The sequence below is a fragment of the Panthera uncia genome (assembly GCF_023721935.1).
Source record: "Panthera uncia isolate 11264 chromosome A3 unlocalized genomic scaffold, Puncia_PCG_1.0 HiC_scaffold_11, whole genome shotgun sequence".
Classification (NCBI taxonomy): domain Eukaryota; kingdom Metazoa; phylum Chordata; class Mammalia; order Carnivora; family Felidae; genus Panthera; species Panthera uncia.
The window spans coordinates 21,075,312-21,096,818 of NW_026057578.1; the positions used below are offsets into that span (position 1 = coordinate 21,075,312).

At 55.1% G+C, this 21,507-nt stretch overlaps 1 protein-coding gene across 1 annotated transcript in view; it reads left to right on the forward strand.

Moving 5' to 3' along the window:
* The first annotated feature begins 5,297 nt into the window (after positions 1 to 5,297).
* The window catches only part of TGM2 (transglutaminase 2), a 32,264-nt gene continuing 16,054 nt past the window's right edge, over positions 5,298 to 21,507 (forward strand). Inside the window, exons 1-5 of the mRNA XM_049650814.1 lie at positions 5,298 to 5,423; positions 9,003 to 9,182; positions 13,810 to 14,052; positions 17,916 to 18,034; positions 20,511 to 20,639. Coding sequence (XP_049506771.1) covers positions 5,414 to 5,423; positions 9,003 to 9,182; positions 13,810 to 14,052; positions 17,916 to 18,034; positions 20,511 to 20,639 — 681 coding nt within the window. The 5' untranslated portion in view covers positions 5,298 to 5,413. The remainder of the gene's footprint in view (positions 5,424 to 9,002; positions 9,183 to 13,809; positions 14,053 to 17,915; positions 18,035 to 20,510; positions 20,640 to 21,507) is intronic.

Consider the following 21,507-nt stretch of genomic DNA (forward strand, 5'->3'; position numbering starts at 1 on the left):
CCACAGACTGCCCATCAAGCATTGCTCCTGTGATCATCCCCCTTTTACAGATGAGGAAACCAGGGCTCGGCGAGGTGCTGTGACTTACCCACGATCACGCAGGAAAGTAAGTGGCAGAGCGCTGGAGATGAGCCCGGGTCTGTTGAGCTCCCAAGCCTGTGTCCTCGTGGCTGAACCACGCCGTCACTGCAGGAAGCAAGAAGGGAGTGGAGAGCGTCTTGTGAGCCCAATGCGCAGATCACAGAGTCCTTTTTGCTCACATGATGCCTCTGGGTCGCTGTCATGATTGCTGACGGTTGCCCTGTGAGGCTGAACGGAGTGCGAGGGACGTCTTACCCAAGGCTAACCTGACCAAGGTCAGAGCTCCCACGCTGCTTGCTTGCACAGCTTTTCAGCATGTCTCCCTCTCTCGCACCTCCCTCGTCTACTGCTTTTTCTCTCTGATCCTAATTTCTCAGCTTCTGATCTTCGGGGGCTATTACATCAGGCTGGTATGTTACCTCTTTTTTAGGGCTGGATGCCAAGAAAGTGATAATGGGTTGTAAGTGGGGTCGAAGTGGGTTTTCCCATGAGTAGGGCAAATCTTGCTGCCTGAAACGGTCAAGACTCCACTCTCGAAAAGTCGTGCAACTCCCCATCCGACTGTAACCGCCTAGCCGGGACAACAATAATAGAAGTGACTTTCTCCTTGGGAGAGGCTTTCGCCTCCTCTTTGGATCTCCTCCTCTGAGCCCAGTGGGCTGGGGGTTTAGAGTCTCTTTTCATAGGAGACTAAAGCTTGAGGCCACACATCCGGTAGGAGGGGGCCGGGGTTGGAGCTTGGGGTTGCGGGACCCGAGTCAGCCGCTGCCACACCAGCTCACCACTGGTTCCATCAGGCATGCCTCGTGTCCCACCCTGCTCCCTGGTACGATGTAGTACCCAACTGCAAGTTAAATAAAAGCAGCTTCCTACATTTTACAAATTGGGAATAGAGGTACCGGGCCAATATTTACTTTTGTGTAGCATTTGAAGGCTCAAGGGCAACTCTGCTGTTACTTGCTGTGTGGCCCGGGGAAAGTTGTTCACCCTCTCCAGCACCTGGCTGGCTCCTGGTCCCGCCAGGGGCCACTGGCACCATAAATCCTGCCAGTCAAGTCTCTGGGTTTATCCCAGGCTTGAACAAGTCTCTTTCACTCTCTCTTTCTCTCTCTCTCTCTTGCTCTCGCTACCACAGGTCACTTATTCACACAACAAACATCTATTGAGCAGGTGAGTGGAGAGAGATAGATGCACACACTGGTCCTGATTCAAGGCGGGCTGTGACCGTGCCCTTCGGGCGCTGCATATGAGGGAAAGGAAGTCCTGCTCTGGATGGGTTCCAGGAGCAGGTGGCCTTTGGGAGGGGGGCAGAGCCCGGGTGCAAGTGACAGGTAAGAGGGGAGGGCATCCCAGGCAGAGGGCGCAGCTCGAGCAAAGGCCCAGAGGTAGATAACCCTGGGGTGTGTCTGGGGCCAAGCGGTGTGCCTGGTGAGGCTGGAGGGTGCAGATGTGGGCGACGCAATTGGAGGGTATGTTGGGCCAGACCTGCAAGGCCTCGAAGGCCAGGTGAAGAGCTCGACTTGGCCCTGAGGTGTTTCAGCAGGGAGGGAGGCTCACGCAGCCTCTGAAGGCTCCCCTTGGCCCCGCGGCTCCCCACACCGTCAGAGCAGCCCCGTGAGGTCTGCGGTGTGATTGCTGCTTTCACAGAAACAGAAACCGAAGCCCCACCAAGGTGAATTAAAGTGCCCACCGTCACAGAGCCGAAGGGGCATTGCGAGGACAGAGCTGCAGACAAGATGGCCAGGTCAGTTTTTCCATCTGTAAAATGGACATATTGGGAGGGCCCTTCCCAGTCAGGCGCTCTGCTCTCTGGTCCCCACCCCCGCCAGCCACCCAGATCCCAGTCCCAGACAGGACACCCGTTGAAAGGTCACGCCTATGCCTTGACATTTTCCGTGCGTCTCGCCCCCCCTCGTCTTAACACCCCTACCTCATCCCATCCCACCTCAAGGGAGTCTGGCCCTGCCCTCTCTGGGCTCTCTCATGCCAGACACTGTTCATCTGCCATTAGTCACCAGTTGGTAGAGAAATTGAGGCCTTCAAATGCCCTATCATGGTCCCACCCACTACTCCCCTGCCCTGCCCTCCCCGGCTCCTCCCAGCTCAGGCCATCTCTGGCCTGGGAGTTCCTTGTCCTTGGAGAACAGCAAAGCCCAGCCAGGCCCTGGGATCCCAGTCGTGCTGTGTGACCTCAGGCAGTTTCCCCGACCTCTCTGAACCTTATTCTTTTCTTCCTTTCCTTCTTTCCGTTCTTCCTTCAACTCTCTCTGACTCATCCCTCCCTCTCTTACACCACAAACGTTTATTGAAACTACCAGGCACCATGGCTCAGAAGCACTGACAACTGCCCTCGGAAGCCTCACTTACAGAGAGCTGTAGGACTGAACCTGACCCAGGCCCCTGAGGCCCTACCCCTGGGAGGGAGGGGGTGGGGAGCAGGTGGAATAGGACTGACCTCTGAACCATGGAAGAGTCAGCACAGGCTTTTGAATCAACCCCGGGTTCCAAGCTCCCACTTCCTGGGAGCTGTGTGACTTTGGGCAAGTCACTTCACTGCTCTGAGCCCCAGTTTCCTTATTTAACAAACGACGAGCATCGTATTGTGAGATTTAAATGGCACGTCTGGCTGGTACGAGGTTATTCAAAAGTTCTAAGAATTCACTTCTGTCAGGGTTCCTGGGTGGCTCAAGTCGGTTCAGCATCTGACTCTTGGTCGCGGCTCAGGTCATGATCTCACGCTCTGCCCTGGCAGTGTGGAGTTTGGAATTCTCTCTCCCTCTCTCTCTCTGCCCCTACCCCACTCATATTCTCTCTCTCTCTCTCTTTCTCTCTCTCTCAGATAAATAAATAAGCTTTAAAAAACTTTAAAAACCCTCACTTTTGAGGCCTGGAACCTTAGAGAGGTGAAGGACTGATCTCCCTAACGGTGGAGTTTAGGGAGTGACTCAACCTCATCAGTCAGTGACCCCGGGTACAAGATTTATTTGGGAGGCAGAGACTTCTTCTGAGCACCTCTAGACAGTAGACAATATTCTCCGTTGTCTGCAGCCTGTTTTACTCACACATATTAAAACTATTAAAATGGTATTCTTAGTATACCCGTTTTATATAGGAGGAAACTGAGGCTCAGAGAAGTCTAGTAACTTGCCCAGGGTCACACAGCCAAGAGTGAGCCCAGATGCTCCCCTCTGACCATTGCACTGCACTCCTCCCGCGTGGAGGTGAAGGACCCCTGCCTACGCTCTCTGAGGACCTTAAAGCCCATTGCCACCCTCTCTGGGTCTGCCTTTCCTTTAGTAAAATGGACTTTGAATCTTTACTTGTCCAATAAAGTAAGACAAGGCAGGATTTCCCAGCCCCTCTGAACAGATGGGAAAGAGTGGGGCAAGGGTCCCCTGGTCCCCAGGCCTGGAATCAAGTCTTTAAGCCCAGCCTGGGCTCTGGCCACTGCTTGTCACTTCTTGGAAGCCGGTCCCGACCTTTGATTGCTCAAGTCACTGTGTCACTAAGGTGGCCGCGGTTCTATGGAAAGGGCAGAGGAAGGAACAGGAGGCAGCTGTCTGGGTTGCGTACAGGCCCGGGGCTCTGGGCCAGGTCCCCTACCAGGAACAACCCGATGGGTATTCTAAAGAGAGTCGAGTGGGTTCCTGTCCTGGAGGGAGCGCCCAGACGGGTTACAAAGGAAAATTAGTACCAAGTAGAGGAGAAGGTATTATTTCCAAGTGGAAGAGAATGGACAGAAGCAAAATGCACCCTTTCGCCTGGGGCAGGGCTGACATGTGTAGAAACATACAGCCTGCAGTACCCCTTCTACCAAGCCTGACAGTCCCCAGCCCTCCTGTTTCTCCTTGAGGTCCCTGTCCCTCAGGGCCAAGTGTTTTGGGACCCTTGGCTATTTTGCTCCAAAACTCAGGGACCCCCAGTTATTAAGTGCTCGTTACCTATTAGGTGCTCAAAACTCCAGGCCTACAAGAAAGGAATTCTTGCCACCATTTTGCAGAGGGGAGACTGAGGCCCGGAGAGTCAACCTACCTGCCTGTGGTCACACAACTGGTTGGGGTCGGAGCAGGAACTCCAAACCTGGTTTCTTGGTTGCTGTCACTCACCCTGCTTCTTCCTCCGAGCTCTTGCCAGCTGCAGGAAACAGTTTTTGTTACCGTATCTGTAAAAGGGGGCAATTACAAGGTTCACTCACAGGGTTATATTTTACAGGTCAGCAGGACCCATCACCGTGTCGCGAGTTTGCTCCCCTAAGACCCCCGACAGGGCCCATTTGACCCAGGGACAAACAGCCACTAAAGCCACGTGGATGTATTCCCTGCACTAGGTCACACAGGAATGGAAACTAAGGCCAGTTTGGTAGCCCAGATCCATCAATACGTATGGAACTTGTTCCAGAAAAAAAAAAAATTGGGGGAGGCCCACAGGCTCCAGTCTCTCCGGGGACCCTCCCTGCTCAGGCTTCCCAGTGGGTAAGAAGCATAGGAGCCTGGAGAACCAGAGAGACCAGGATGAGTTCGGCCAAGGTGCTGGGTTCCAGGGGTCAGAGGCTGAGTCCTTGGAAGTTTGGCTTTGTTTCTTTCTGGCACACAGTGGATCCGCAGGGAAACTCAGTGGAGGGAGCAGAGGGGAAGAGAGGGAGAGATGGGTGGGGGAGTGGACGGGGTGCTGGATGGACGGACAGATGATGAGATGGGCTGAGGGGTGGACGGGGAGAGGCAGATTATCAGTTTTGCCACAGGAAGTGGTGTGGGTGTGCCTATCTTTGTGGGATGTCTGCATGCCTGCACACGAGCCCACGTCTGCGTGGGGGTCTATCTCAGAGTTTCTGCAGTTTTGTGCGTCTGTGGGTGCCCCGCTCTGCTTGTGTCCACACCTGATGATGTGTGTGTGTGTGTGTGTGTGTGTGCGTGTGTGTGTGTGTACTTCTGTGCCCAGGTGCCTCTATCACCCAGAGTCTGATGATGTGTCCAGGTGCCTCTGTGTGTCCTGATCTAATTCTGTGTCTCTGTCCATTGCCGTCGCAGCCTTGAGTGCTGTCCGCTCCCCCAGGGGGCGCCCTTGCCCAGCTGCCACTCCTCTCCTCTCAGGCTCCTGCCCCCGGGGCACCCTAACTGGCGGAGAGCAGGGCCCAGAATGGGCAAAGGTGGCCCCGCCGTGGCCCCGCCTTCTGGCGCGGCCCCGCCCCCTGCCCGCCCAAAGCAGGCTATAAGTTCTCTGTCCCTCTCAGCTTCAGCAGTGCTCGCCTTCAGTGGTCGCACTTGGAGGGTCCTGCCACCCGCACTTGGAGGGTCCTGCCACCCGTCAGAGGAGCCACCGCCACCACCTGACCATGGCCGAGGGTGAGTATCAGGGTCAGCGCTGCCGCCACGCACGGGCCCGCGCCTGGCCACCCCTCCCTGTCTCAGGGGTCCCCCCTGTGCCATGGTCGGCTGGGGGTCAACACCTGGCAGGCGCTCTCCCCAGTCTGGAGAGCAACAGGAAGGCTGGGCTGGGTGTGAGAAGGGCCTGGCTCCCCCTCAGGCCTGGCCCCGCTGGGGCCTTTCCATCCCCAGGGCAAAATCATTAACCCCTGCCTCCCCGAATCAGACAAAGCAGTGGAACATGCAGGCGTGTTGTAAACTGTAGAGCACTGGACTAGCGGGCCACTGTCACTTGTCCTCGGTCAGTTAGCGGGGCTGGGTCCCTGCTGTGGGCCGGCCGGCACGAAGCTGTGCAGCAGGGTCTGGCCTGGCCTCAGGACACTTAGCTTTGGTTGGTCCCTGCCAGCCGCGGGGAGGAGGCGTGCATGTCGTACCTAGAGGTGTGCAAGTCATGCCTGGCTGACTCCTTGGCCCTGGGGCCAGAGAAGAGGTTCTAGCACCCTCTGGGCTGAGAGCACACATGTTCTCTAAGGTCTCCTCCGGCCCCCAAGTTCTGCAACCCCAGTCTTTGGCCACTTGTCGATTCTCAGTTTCCCCTCCCATAAAACATGGATGGGTTGCCCTCGGTACATCCGTGAGGGCCAAGGGGAGTGGAGTCGGGGTCCGATTAATTTCCTACCTGCTCCCCCACTCCACACACACACACACATACACACACACACACACAGTCGCAGCGGTGGCAGCACTCCTGTCCCAGGGGAGGGGTTTCTGCAATGCAGGGTGTCCGTGGACTAAAGCGGCTGGACCCCGTGACCCGGCTAACTCTTGGCTCGAGTCCATGTGGAGAGGGCCTCCACACCACACTGCAGCCCGGGAAGGAGGCGCTGGGAGAGGGGCTCTGAAGAGGGACATGGGGCATGTGGAGCAGGGACGGGAGGAGGGAAGCTGACCTACCGAGTGACCTCGGGCTACCCTTGTCCCTAGCTGGGATCTGGCTCCCCAACACATGAGATCAAAAACCAGCTCAGGGCTGGCTGTGATGGGTCCTCTAGGTGGCATCTCGGATGCAGTTTCCCATCCCTGGCCCCGAGGGAGGCTCAGTGGGGCTGGGGGACCCTGGAGGTGCCAGCTGTGGATGACCTACCTGCCCCATTACCACAGTGGCCGTCTCCTACAGGGGTCCCGCTGGCCTGGGAGACCTGGGGTCCTTTACTCAGTGCAGAAATCCTGTGATCCTGGAGCTCAGTGCTTCTGCACCTTGGGAGCTGGGCATGACTTCTGGAAATTCTTCTTTAGATAATAGCCCAAGAAAGCACCCCACCTGTCCCAGCCCAGGAACTGACAATCTCTCTATGGTCTTCCAGGGGGGACGATGGTGGTCTCTTCCTGCTTAAGCTCTCTGGAGTAAAAGTTTTCAAAAACAGTGTTTCCTCACCCTAGCAGGCCAGCCAGAAGCCCTCCCGGGCGGTGGGGGAGGTCTCTCCTGCTCTGAGCCCCAGGGGGCAGCTCCCTCGGGTCTCTTCCCAGGCTCAGAACAACACGGGAGTGTTAGGGAAGGGAAGGAAGGAGTGGGGGAGATGGGGAGCAAACCCTGAGCCGTGGAGCGAGGGGCTTCCAGTGCAGGCTCCAGAATCCACAGCCCGGGTTCAAATCCCAATGCCGCAGCTTGCCTCGGAATATCTCCTCCCAGTGGTGATAGTATCTGCATAGGTGGAGTCGTTGTTGTGAGGTTTTGGGGGAGAAAAGCCGTGTCAAAGCCCTCTCTCAGCAGTCACCGGGCACTTGGGGATCTTCCATGGCAGAAGCAGGGCACCCGAGTCGATGGCCCAGTGGAAGGACCCACTTGCTGGGTGACTTTGGGCAGATCCCTGCCCCTGGGTCTCAGCTGGACCGCGTACTCTCCAAGGGCCCCACGGCTCTGAGAGTCCACTTTGCCCACTCTCCCTACGCTGCGGTCTTCTTAATCTTAACCTTGAGCTTGCCAAGATTTCTGAGGTGTGTGCTTCCCTCGGACTCCCCATCCCCACCCATGACCTCTACCCCTGCCTTGGCCTTTAGCTCCCTTTGAAACTACAAATAGAGCTTTCACATAACAAACTTCTGCCCTGGGCTAGGCCCCACTTCCTCTGCTCGTCCTCTCAGCAGCCTTTTGAGACTTCAGAGGAGGCACAGAGAGGGAGAGAGACCCGTCCAGGATCACACAGCAGCACTGCAGAACTGAAAAGCGTAGGTCCGGAAGTCTCCAAACCCTCTGTCATTTTCAAATCTTTTTTATCATGGAGAATATTGAAGACTCATCAAAGTAAAGAGAAGAATATAATACATGCCTGTGTTCTCATCACCCAGCCTCCTGTGGCCGCTCCTGCCTCCCGGTACCCCTCACCTCCCCACCCCTGCCCCTGTTATTTGGAAGCAAATCTCAGACATCACCATTTCACCTGCCGATATTTCAGTAAAACATAAGGGCTCTCTCTCTTTAAGACATGAATAAATTAACCAAAAGTCCTTACTATCGCCACGATTCCACGGGCATTCAAATCTGTGATCGTCTCATGAGTATAATAAACGTTTTAGAATACTTTTTAAAAGACCAGGATCCAGATGAGGCCCGCATAACACAATGGGTCGAAATGTGTCTTCAGTTTCTCTTAATCTATAGTTTCTCCCTTCAACTAATTTTTTTCTTTTTTTTCTTGCAGTTTTTTTTTAAGTTTATTTATTTATTTTGAGAGAGAGAAACAGAACGTGCCTGCAAGCGAGGGAGGGACAGAGAGAGAGGGAGAGGGAGAGAGAGAGTCCCAGGCAGGCTCTGTGCTCTCAGTGTGGAGCCAGACGCAGGGCTCGGTCTCAGGAACCGGGAGACGGTGACCTGAGCTGAAATGCAGAGTCGGACGCTTAATGGCCTGAGTCACCCAGACGCCCCACCTTGCGGTTTATTTGTTGAGACAACCAGCTCCTCTGCCTCTTGTCTCCCAGAGTGTGAATTTTGTCCGATCGCATCCTGGTTCTGTGTTTAACATGTTCCTCAGTCCTCCGTATGCCCTGTAAATTGAAAGCCGAACCTAAAAGGCAAAATCGAACCTCCGCCCAATACTGCCCCACCTCACTTTTAACAAAAGAACCCTTTAATCGTGACCGTGACCGAATAGCTCCTGTTGAGTGAGCATTTGTTATGTGCCAGGCACCGTACTAAGTGGTTCACAGCAGTCCCGTGACAGGTGAGGAACGGGAGTCCAGAAAGTGGACTTGCCTGAGGTCACGATGCTGGAAGGCGGCCAGGACTTCTCCCACCACGCCACAGTGAGCACGACATTGTGACTATGACAGTGAGCACGGCGTTGTGACTATGAGGAAGAGAAGAGTCGTCGGGGAGATTCGGCCCCGGCTGACCCCAGGGTGACAGGGGTGGGTGGGGGCTTGGGAGGGGGCAGGGCGGGTAACCATTATCCAGAGAGGCCTGGCTCCCGGGGATCCCCACATCCACGGAGCCCCGAGGGCACAACTGGCTGAGGGAGGCCACCCCGGCTCAGGCTCACGCCCCTCCTGCTGTCTCCGCAGAACTGGTTCTGGAGAGATGTGACCTGGAGCTGGAGGCCAATGGCCGTGACCACCACACAGCCGACCTGTGCCGGGAGAAGCTGGTGGTGCGGCGGGGCCAGGCCTTCCGGCTGACACTGCATTTCAAGGGCCGAAACTATGAGGCCAGTGTGGACAGCCTCACCTTCAGTGTCACGACCGGTGAGTACCACCCCGTCGCCCCGACCTGCTCTGTTCTGTGATCTCCTGGCCCCCTGACAATGAGGCAGGTGGCCCCGTTCCTCTTTGCTCCCCACCCCCCGCGAGAAGGTCCTAGCGGTCACTAGCCCCATTGTACAGATGAGGCAACTGAGGCCCAGAAAGTGGAAAGGGGACGCCCCAGGCCACCCAGCCTCGTAAACAAGTTTGCTGGGCACCCGGTTCCAGAAAACCTGTTATCGCCCTGGATAACAGCTTCCTACCACAAAGGTCATCAAGATCCTGCCCAAATCAAAACAGCTTTCCAACTCTTATCAACAGCTACTTCCCCCAGTCCACATAACTTGAAGTCCTCTGGGATCGGGCTCACGTTGGCTCTGGGTAGTGGAGAGAACCCAGCTGCCATCTCCCTGAGGGGACAATTTTGTGTTCCCATAGTTCCTTCTCCAGGCCTCAAGAGGGCTGCCTCAGGCTCAGGGGGTGGCAGACCTGGGCTCTGGTGTGGACTGGACTGCCTACCCGCTGTGTGACCTTGGACAAGTTGCTTAGCCTCTCTGGGCTTGAGTTTTATCTTGTGAAAAGCACTCCTGGTAGAAGGTGTTAGGTGAGAAGGGCCAGACATGGCGGGGTGCCTTGTAGACGTTAGTAGCCGTTGCTGCTTTTGCTCTGGGGGGCCCAGTGACGGGTGAAAGGACATTGAGGCCCCAGCCACGTCATCCCCACATGCCCAGTACCCAATCTTCTTTGCTTGCCATTCCTGGGAAAGTGGCCTCGAATGCCAAATCTCTGGATTTGGCTCCTGGTGGGAACCACTCCCTTGAGATCAGCTAGGGGCCACCTGGCTGGGACTCTGCCCAAGGGTGAGAAAGGCCAGTTCTTTCTGAGACCACCGAGGGCAGAGAGAGCAGCAAACAGGCTGCGGCCCATATTTACCTGGGTGGCCGTTTGATAAGGCTTATCATGGTGTTGCAGACCGGCCACGGATATCTCCCCCCGTGCCTTTCCTTCCTTCCCCTCTGCTTCTGGCACAGATACACCTACTACCCAGGGGCAGCCCCCCCCCCCGCAAAACCAGTACCCTTGGGGCCCTTTCTAACTGAACTGAGGAGCATCCGGGAGCCTCTGATCTTTCTAACTCAGTTTCCCTCTCTGTAAAGTGGAAGGTTGTAGTATATGACAGTTATGTGCTGGGTAGGATACCCTGAGAAGAGTCAGGGTCAGGGTCAGGCTTGGGATGATGAGAATCACAGCATCCTACTGTATGCATGCTCGTTCTCGATCTGCCCATCTGGGAAACATACTGAGACCCCATTTTACAGATGAAAATACTGAGGCTCAGAAGGGTCAAGTTACCTGCCCAAGTCCCACAGTAAGTTAAGGACAAAGCAGGGTTCAAACCTGCCCCCAGAATTGAGGCTTTTCACTGGTGAGCTGACAGCAGACATATTTACCTAATCACCATAAGGGCCTGCTGGGCCTCAGTTTGTTCTTCTGTGAAATGGAACAGTAGAGAAACTGCCAGAGGAGGCTACCACTGACTTCCCACCTTCTTTCTCTTCTTTCAAGGCATCTCCTTTCTTTCTTCTTCTCCATTTATCTAGGTGGCCTGGTGCCAGGTAATTAGGCCTCAAGTTCAGGGTTGGGGGAGGGGGTGGGTACAGCTGACCTTCCCATCCCAGCAGCTAATCTCTGTTCTCCAGTCTCTACCAATTTATCTCAAACCATAGCCGGTCTGTGCTGGTCACCTCCACAGCCCTCGAGCAGACACGGAGGGCACTCTATCTCTGGATGCACACAGCTTCCCTGTCTGGGCCACCAAGACCCTCCCATGGGCTGAGGAAGCCTGAGGGACAATACCAGGAAGCCAGGCCTTTCATCTCAAGGCCTGGTTTGGATCAGCACCCAGCCCCAGGCCTGGCCTGAGCACCTTGCTCTTGTGCTGCAACATTCTAGCTTGTGATCAGCCTGTCCTGCCTCCTAAGGGAAACTGAGGCCCAGAGAGAGGAGAGAGCTGGCGAAGGTCACTCAGTGAATGGAGTATGTGGCCTGATCCTACACATACCCGGATGCTGTGTATTTCACCCAGACAGTTGGAGACCTGACAGGCTCTGTTACGGGACACAGACCGCAATAGACAAACACTTTATTATGGGAATAAAGCTGTTTCCTTCCAAGAGGGGACCGAGCTTTGGAGGGTGAGTGGGGTGGGAGTGAGGCCAGCCTGAGGGAGTGAAAAGAACCTTTATGAGGTTAATAGAGGGCTTTCCTCTGGAAGGTTCCCCTCATCCACCCCCCTACTCCACCCAGTCATGGTCTGGGATAGTCCCCAGGACTCCTCAGGTCTCCAGGTCATTTAGGCCCACAGGGATTCCCCGAAGCATCTCTGGCCCCACAAAGATGTGAAACCAAAGCTGATGACTTTTTGAAGCCAGCTTATGTGAGCAGTGGTGGTGCGGGGGCCGGGGAGGGGGGGAACAACCTGTTCTCTCCCCGATCCCCCATCCGGGGACCCTTGGAAGAAAGCAGTGTGTGTGTGTGTGTGTGTGTGTGTGTGTGTGTGTGTTTGTGTGTGCACAGCTGCCCCAGGACGGGAGAAAGGGAAATGTTTCCTGACCTGTCCTTGAGGGTAGTATGTCAATAGAGACAGTGGCTATGGGACCTGGCCCAGGCTATTCCCATGGTGGCCAGATCACTGGATGTCCAAACAGGGACATTTCTGAGAATGAAAGGACACCATTAAGAATTATGCTGGGGCCGCAGGTATAAACTGGGGCTGTCCCAGGCAAACAGGTCTCCCCGCCTTTGTCCCTCGCAGCCTCACTTTCCATATCTGTAAAGTGATTCAGTTGAACAAGACAATTTCTACATTCCACCCCAGTCCTCAAAATCTGTTGTTTGGCCTGGGGATTCTGACTTTTAATAGTCCCTTTTGACGACGCTGAGGAATGCCCACATTTACTGCACAATTACTGCACTAGTCACTGTTTTGAATGCTTCCTGAGAAGTCCTTTGCCGGTCCTCTAAACCGGGCCAGGAAGTGATAGTGACAATAATAAACCAGAGCTATCATTTATTGAGCACTTACTGTGTGCCAGGCACCATGCGATGTACCTCAACTGCTTTAGGCTTTATAATGACCTTACGAGGAGGTAGGTATACTGTAATTGACCCCATTTTACAGATGAGGACACTGAGGCCCAAAGAAGCTAAGTAGCTTGTCCGAGGTCACAGAGCCAGTTTCAGACACAGGATCGACCCTCCTCACGCATGTGGTCCAAGCCTGTTTTCTTCCTGGATGAGAAAATTGCAGATCGGAGAGGCCTGGTGACTTAGCCCAGCTCACGGAGCACTCAGAACCTGAGAAGGGGGACCAGACCCAGGCTGGCTCTTGGGGCCCTGTGCTGCCTGACTTCTCAGGCTTATAGCTGACTCCTGGCACCCAGTCAGGGCCTCGGAGGCCTGTGTCATGCCTGTTAGCTCACGGTTATATTTGGGCTCGGGTGTGGCCGGGGCTGTTGGGTGGGTAGGAGGAGGCAGGGTGCTGGGAGGGAGCCCCTCAGTGAACAAGCCCCCATATTGTTAGCAGCAGGTGGGCAGAGCTACAGGGAGGGAGATGAAAGGATAAAAATAAACTTTCCCAGGCAGCCGCCCAACCAGGCAGAGAAGGTTCTGTTTCTCCTCTCGGCCACCCAAGTCCAGAAAAGATGACCAGCCCCTCCTCGCCCTCCCATGACTCAAACCTGCCTGCCCAGGCAGGGCCCTCCCCGTACCAGGAAAAGCAGGCTCCCTATCTCGCTGAAGCTTCCAGACCCCTCACAAGAGACCATGGGAATGAGAGGCGCCCTGGAGGACAGCCCAGAGCCTAGAGATCTGGGCTCAGACGCTGACGTTGCCCCAGACCCCTACGATATCCTCGGGAGACCCCCTCCTCTCTGAGCCTCAGTTTTCCCATCTGTACAAGAGGTCTCAGGGAAAGCAGGCGGTGGGGGGCGGTGGTTATAACTACCTCCTTGGAGCTGCCTTTGAAGATACAGAGGCCAAAAGCCGGAGGGGGCCCTGGGGAGACAGACACCTAGAGGCTGGATGGGCCAGCACCTACCAGCAAGGGACCTCCCAGACGGGTTCCTGTGGGGCATCAGAGGACCAAGGTCTTATCCTACTCAAAGTCTGGGCTTCTTCTTCTGAAAGGAAGAGCTGGACCCTTGCAGGTAAAGGATTTAGGAGGAAATGGAGCATCCATTGGTGCTACAGATGGACAAACCGAGCCCAGAGAAAGGGCGTGCAAAGTCACGCCAGCCCAGGCAGCGCGACGGAGGCCCTGCCCCAGGTTGAGCGGTCCCCTCCCCCGGGAGACATCTGTCCGGTTGGGAACCTGCTGTGGGCGCGAGACCTGTCACATGCTCTCGCAAAAGCGCCCTGCGAGGTCGGGGTCTGACCCTCGCTTTACAGACGAGGAAACCCAGGCTCAGGGAGGTGAAACCTCTCGCCAAAGTTCCCTCAACGGCCGGCAGCGCACCTCGGCCTCCGACCCAGGCCCGTGGGACCCCCGGCGTGTGCCGGCCCCCGCCGGGTCTGCCGCCGTCCCTCCCTGCCCACGTCCGGCTCACGGCCACTGCCTCTCCTCTGTCAGGTCCAGCTCCCAGCAAGGAGGCCGGCACCCGGGCCCGTTTCCCGCTGTCCGATGCCGTGGAGGAAGGTGCCTGGACGGCCAAGGTGGTGGACCAGCGGGACAGTGCCCTCTCGCTGCAGCTCAGCACCCCGCCTAACGCCCCCATCGGCCTGTACCGCCTCAGCCTGGAGGCCTCCACCGGCTACCAGGGCTCCAGCTTCGTGCTGGGCCACTTCATCCTGCTCTTCAACCCCTGGTGCGCAGGTGAGCCATACGATCCGTCAGCAGGGTACGGAGACGGGCAGGGCCGGGCCCACCCACGGGGGCCACTGAGGGTGGGGGCAGTGGGGCAGAAGAGACATCAAAGCAGGTTGAGCAAAACCCCCTCAGCGCCGCGCCGAGCTCCGGCCTCGCCAAAACCTTGCGATGTGAGTACTCTTATTATTATCCCTACTTATGGAGGAAGAGACAGGCACTCGGACACAAAATGACTTGCCCAAGGCCACACAGCTACCAAGGGATCTCACCCTGTGCCGGAGCTCATGTGTTCCCACCGCACTGTGCCGGGGCACAGACGCGTCTCCGGTTCAGAGCCCCATTCGGGAATGCGGTGCCCAGGGGAGGCCCAGGGCCATGGCTCCACTTCTGGTTGTGTTTCGTGGGGCTCTGTTTGAAATCTCCCCAGACCGGCCTGGGGAGGGGAACCTGAGGGAGGTGGAGGGGTAGGGTAACCAGGAGAGGCGGGCAGGAGCAGTTTGGTTAACTACGTGCCCCTCAATTCTTCCTCTCAATAATCCCACGGGGGAGATTGTTATTGTCCTCGATTCCCAGACAGGAAGCAGGCTCAGAGAGGTCAAGTGGCTTTTGAAGGGTCCTCTAAGTAAGTAAGTGGGCAATGCTGGGCAAAACTAGCAAGTTGCAGGGGACAGCTCAGAAGAAAGGAGGCTGGCTCGAGGAGGAAGGGGGAGGCAGGGGCTGCCACATCCCTTCCCGGGCCTCAGTTTCCCCATCTGACCGACAGGGCAATCAGATCCATTTCTTTCTTGCTCCTGCATAGCACGGCAGAGAGAGATGCCTTGTGGGCAGGCCTGGGAATGGGGAGTCCCTCCTCAACGCTGGGGTCCAGCCACACTTTCCAGCCTCTCCAGCATCAGACGACCAGTTTCTTACTGGACCACTGCTTTTATTTTTTTCTTCACCATTTTGGGACATTTTATAACACATTTGAGGGGAAAGGTTTTTTATTTTCTCTTGTACATATCTTGGCTTTAATTTTTTTTTTTTTTAAGCTTATTTACTTGGAGAGAGAGAGGGCGAGCAGAGGAGGGGCAGAGAGACAGGGAGACGGAGAATTCCGAGCAGGCTCCGCGCTGTGAGCGCGGACCCCGACGCGGGGCTCAAACCCATGAACCGTGAGATCATGACGTGAACTGAAATCAAAAGTCAGGCGCTCAACCTACTGAGCCACGCAGGGACTCCGGCTTTTATTTTTAGGTATAACAGTAAGACATGAGAACATCCTCTTCATATAAGCTTTAAGCATTACAGGGAAACGGCCCCCGTGTTGACTCTCCTCCTTGGGGAGCACCATTATTAGCTGTCTTGGGGGGCTCCTCTCCTTAGATTCGAGTGCATGTGCCTGGAGACATCGCTGCGTTAATGGGTTTCTCTTAAACATAAAAGGATCCCACAGTATACATCAACCTACAACTTATTCCACTTTTCCCCTCTACCATACATCCTGAGGATTTTTCCCCATCAGTGTGCATCCATCTGCTTTTTCTTCTTAAGAGCTCAGAATGTTCCACATCTTGCCAGTGAGGACAGTTTATTGATCTGGCCCTCCACCCAGGGACATGAGGTCGTCCCCGGGAGGTCCTCACAGGGAAGATCACTCATCCTTGCTCACATGCCCTGGGGCCACATGAAATGGTATCTTGGGACAGAAGTGGCTTCTCTGGACCGCACTGGAGATGTGTTTTGATCTCACCAATCTGCAAAGCTTACGGCTAGTCGCCAGCCCTGCCCGTGGAGCAGGAAGACGCCAGTGTCCCCCACTTGTCGACACCACAGGGTCTCAAAGTTCAGGGAACAGGGAGCGGAGTTCTGGGGATGTCCCCTTCCTTTGGCCTTTCCTCCAGCCCTGCCCCATCCCCGCCCCGCGGATTGGGGTGGCTGTCAGCCAAGCAGCTCAGTGACTAAAGTGACCCACATCCCAGGGCGGGAGCCCGGAGGGGACAGTTGGAGCTGGTGATGCTGAGGCAGGAAGTTGGGCTCAGTGGAGGTGTGGGTGTGGGTGGGATAGGAAAATTGCTGTCCCTCTGGGGCCTGCCTCTGGAACCCGAGCCTCCTATCCCCGAGGGGGGTGGGAGGAAAGTTGGGGAGGTGGGGGGCGGGGGTGGGGTTCTCATCCCCACCTTGACCAGCAGAGCTGCGAGGAGGGCACGGTCCCTGCCTGCTGAGCCAGGGTGGGGCCGAGCTGACATGTACTGACACTCGCCCCACAGTGACGAAACACCCTGGGTTTTTCTTTCTCTTTCGTTCTCCCAACCTATCTGCTGACTTACCACTGCCTAGTTCATTTACTGTAAGGCTATTTTTATTGCAGTCCCGGGAGCCAACAGTGCAGGATATACAAGGCAAAAAATACTCGGCCACTTTCACATTTGCTTTCCTCCGTGCAATAAGAGGGGGTTTGCGGGTGGGCCAGACAGCACCCGGGGACCCAAGGGGCCTGAGCCCCTGCATTCTGGGCCAGGGCCACCATATTTTTAGGGACCCATACAAATATATTTTTTTTAACGTTTATTTATTTTTGAGACAGGGAGAGACAGCATGAACGGGGGAGGGGCAGAGAGAGAGGGAGACACAGAATCGGAAGCGGGCTCCAGGCTCTGAGCCATCAGCCCAGAGCCCCATGCGGGGCTGGAACTCTCGGACCGCGAGATCGTGACCCGAGCCGAAGTCGGATGCTTAACCGACTGAGCCACCCAGGCACCCCAAAAATATTTTAATTTCTTTTAAAATCATGAGGAAAAAGTGAATGTTTAGGTCAGAGGATGTGTTTTGACATGTGATATTAATATATTTGTCATTGTACCAATGCAGTCATAAAGTATATTTAAAAATTTTTTTTTTATGGAAGAAGGGGCCCACAGAAGCAAAGATGCCCAGGGCCCACCAAAGTCATGACGTGGCCCTGGATTTCCTCTCCCCAACCTCAGCTTCTTCACCTGTGAAGTGGCGAAGGTAAAGGCCAACTTGACCTTTACGGCTCCTGCCCTCTGGCCCCGACTGCCGCAGCCCTCTTCTCTGCGGTCATCAGCCACAGGCCACTGAGTTCCAGGCATTTCCTGGCAGCTGCACCTTTGCTGTCTCTGGTCCTCTGCTTAGAATGTCATCCCGCCAGGCTCCAAGTATCTAAATCTTAGTCCTTTATCAAGGCGGCATTCAGAGGTCACCTGTTCCAGATGGCCCTCCCGGACCCCCTCAAGGCGGACAGGATCCCGACTCCCCTGAGCCTCGGTGACCCTAGTGGGCTTTCTCTCTGCCTTGAATTACGCTCCTGCTCACACCGGCTGAAGGCTTTAGCTTGCAAAACACCTCCCAGATCTGCATTCCATGTTACTGTCAGGGAGCAGACTTCCTATGGACTAAAGCGGACGAAAAAGGAGAAGTGGTCTCCCCAGGGTCGCCCAGCAAGTGAGGATCGGCTAGGAGGTGCCTGACTCCTGGTCCAGTGTTCCTCTCTCTCTTGTGTTGGCATCAGTTTTTCCACCTGTAAAATGGGGCTCTCAAGGTCCCCTTCTCATAGAGCTCTTGTGGAGATGAAACGTTAACATGTGTGTCATATGCTTTTCGCAGGCCCCGGCAAGGGTTGCATAAATGGCAGCTGCTGCTAACACCTTATTTCATTGATACAGGATTATTCATGAACGATTAATTAATTAATTAAATCATTCCATCCAGAATTGATTAAGTGATTGAATCCTTCACTGATGATTAAAAGATAGAAGGGCCTCCGAGGCTCTGGCCCGGCCCTAGCTTTCAGCGCCTGGCTGCCCTATCTGTGGTGACCCTGTGCCCTGCCAGACCCAGAGCTGAGGCCCCTTCTTTCCCATCCCCAGAGGATTCTGTGTACCTGGACTCGGATGAGGAGCGGCAGGAGTACATCCTCACCCAGCATGGCTTCATCTACCAGGGCTCGGCCAAGTTCATCAACAACATACCCTGGAACTTTGGGCAGGTAGGGCCACATGCTGCCTTTTCCACCGTGTGCTGGGCCCTGGGTCTGAGACACTGAAAGCTTCAGAGGTGGGAGCTGGTCTCGGGGTTGTGACTGCAGGCTGTCAGGGATTCAAGGGCCCCGAAATGGCTGGAGGCTCAGAGAGGGCCCAGGCCAAGCCCGAGATCATACGGCAAAGGGTTGCCCTACCCACCGTGGGAATGGCAGCCCCAGATTCAAGGTGGGGAAAGAATCAGGAGAGCCTTTGGGAATTGTAGGGCCGGTCGGTGCTCCAGGAGGGAGAAAGGGAACATTCAAGGCCATATAACTAAGTAATAAAAATGCTCACTATGTGCTAAGTAAGTCCCGAGAGGAGGCTTTAAACCATCGTCTCGATCAGTGGTTTTCAAACTTGAGTGTACATTAGAAATCACCAGAAAAGTGTGTTAAAGCACAGATCACTGAGTCCCCACCCTTAGTTTCTGATTCAGTAGGGCTGGGTGCGGGCTGAGAATTCGCATTTCCAACTAGATCGCAGATGATGCTGATGCTGCTGACCGGTGGTCATACTTTGCGAACCACTGGTTGTATCAGTCAGCTGCTGCTGAATAACAAACAAGCCTGAAATGTACACACTTAACAACACGTTTACAACTTAACAACAACCATTTATTATTTCTTACAAATTCATGGGTCAACCAGAGCCTAGCTGTCTAGGCTGGGCTTGGCTGACCTCAGCTAGATGGCTCATCCCTGTTCCATGTGGTTCCTCACCTTCCAGCAGGTCATCCCAGGCTGGGGGTTCAAACTAGTCATCTTACTTCCTCTGCCATCCAGCCTCCCATGAAAGTTCTTGAGACATTGCTGAGAAAACTCATGAAGCAAGAGTCCTCCCACTCCTGGCCCTTCAACCTCCTGGTGTGTTAGGGGCTGTTGGCCTTCTGACATGGGATTCACCTTGAGGCTTTTTCCAACAGCCCCTGGGGTGGGGTTTCCATATTTGGGCCTCCAGAATCCTGCCCTGGGGCCACAAAGAAGTCTTCTCTGTGTGCTCTGGAGCTCTGACCTCAGTTTCCCCATCTGAATATTGGGGATAATGGTTGTAAGCATATCTGCCCAGGAACCTGTAGCCTGCTGTGGGATGTACATGAAATGGTGGTATGACCGGGATATATAACATACATCAAGAAGTAAATTGGCTTTTCTTTCCCAGGGCTCTGTATTTTACCCTGACAAACAGAACAAAGCCAAGTCCTTCCTTTCATCCCCCGAGTTCCTGTTTTGGGTCCAGGCTTGTGTTGAGCCACTGGACACAGCCCTTGTGAATCTTCGGGAAGCCATCACAATCCGGGATGATAAGACCTAGAGAAAGGAAGTGAATAAATTGCCCGTGGGGATCAGGGAGATTCCTGAAATAGGGCAAGGTCTGAGCTGGACTTTGGAGGAGGCGGAAATGCGGTCTACTAAGCAAGGGGAAGTGCCTGAGCAAAAGCTCAGAAGAGTCATGCTTAAGAAGAATTTTGTAGCCTTGGGGAGCACTGTATGTGCGAAGGAGCCCCAAGAGATGAAGAGAGAAAAGTCAGCAGTGTCCGGGTTGTGAATGTCAGGCTGATGGCACTAGGGAGCCACAAAAGGGCTCAGAGCCATGGGGAAGCTGTTCTGCAGCATGGAGGGAGGCCTGAGATAAAGTCTGCTTTGGGACAAGACCACAGAGATGGGGAGGAGGGGCCAGGTTGCCTTTGGACTTGTCAGACTAGGTGGTGTGGTGTAATGAGACAAGGAGGGAAGATCCTACTTTTAATAATGACAATGAGGATGAGAAGGTGTGAGCCATACAGAGAGTAGCAGGAAGAACATTCCAAGCAAAGGAAATAGTAAGTGCAAAGGCCCTGGGGCAATGAGTGTGGGTGAGAGTGGTGATAAGAGGTCAGAGATGGGGTGTGGCCCGGATTGTGAAGGGCCTTGCAGCTCACAGGGAAAGTCTAAATTTTATCCTGGGTGCAGTGGAAACGGGAGTCATAAGACTAGATTTATATATATAATTGACCTCAGTTCCAATCAGAGCAGTGTGTGGGGGTGGGGTGGGGGCAGGAGAGGAATCTCATCAGCTCTGCAGGGTGAGTCAGGCCTTAGGGGAAGTGGGATATTTGGCAGAGCAGAGATGGGAAAGGGGCGGTGGCAGGGCCTGAGGTGACTCTGAGGAGAGGGACGCTCCAGGGACACTGTAGTTTCTCCTCCAAATTCCCAGGACCCCCCTAGCCAGGCTCTGAATGCAGGCACATCCCCTTCCTCTTTCTCACACTTTGTCACTGTCCCACCCCACCCCGTCCCGGGCCAGACAAAGCTGGCATCACAGAGATGTGGCAGACCCAGCCTGGACCTCCCTAGTGCGAGAGGTGGACCAGAGAGGACGTAGAGCTGCAGAGCTTCAAGGCAGGCTTCCCGGAGGAGGTGACTTCTCATTTCCCTCATCCTCCTCTTGTTTCCTACAACACAGTTTGAAGACGGGATCCTGGACATTTGCTTGCTGCTCCTGGACAAGAACCCCAAGTTCCTGAGGGATGCCGGCCGCGACTGCTCCCGCCGCAGCAGTCCCGTCTACGTGGGCCGGGTGGTGAGCGGCATGGTGAGTGAGTGGCTGGCCCGCCCCGGGGTCGAGGCCCACGATGGGCCCCAGCGGACTCCTCCCTTCCTGTGATATGGAGGCTGCGCTCCACACTGGGCTCGGTAGGGGAACTCTCAGCTAAGAGTGCGTGTATTTGGAAAGGCAGGATTTACACCAATAAGGGTAATGTCGTGTGGTCCCTAACTCACTCATTCATTCATTCACTCATTCAACAAATAGTTACCAAGTGCCACCTGTGTCCTAGGCACTGGGGAAACAGCCAGGTATAAGCCACGTATGGTCTCTAAGTTCATGGAGCTTATGTTCTAGTGGGTGGGTGGGAGGAGACAGAAATGTCATTAACAGAGACATTAACAGAAATGTCAAGTGAACGAGGGCACAATCCTAGACGATAACGCACGTACTGAAGGAAGCCAGAGGGTGTGAGGGGGTCTAACTGCGGAGTCCAACTTCGGGGAGGAGCTGTGGAGGCCTCCCTAAGTGGTGATCCTTCAGCTGATATAGGAACTCGGAGACGAGCATCCCAGGCAGGGGGCAGTTTGTGCCAAGGTCCTGAGGAGGGAAAAACTTTGGCAGGTTCGAGGAGCAAAAAAAAGAGGCTGGTGCTGCCGGAGTAGAGTGAGCAAGGGGGTGCGGGGTGCCCGACGTGGGCAGGGGTTAGACCACGCAGACCTCATGGACCCCGGTCAGGAAGCTGGATGATATTCCCAAGGCAACGGAGTTTGAGAGGAATGACACAATCGGGGCAGGGGCCAGAGGGGGTCTTCGTAAAACTCAGATCACCTCTTATCACCCTCCTGCCACCCCATGGACAAGTTCACATCTCCAGGGTCACCTTCGTAACCTCGACCCCTCTCCACCTCCTCCC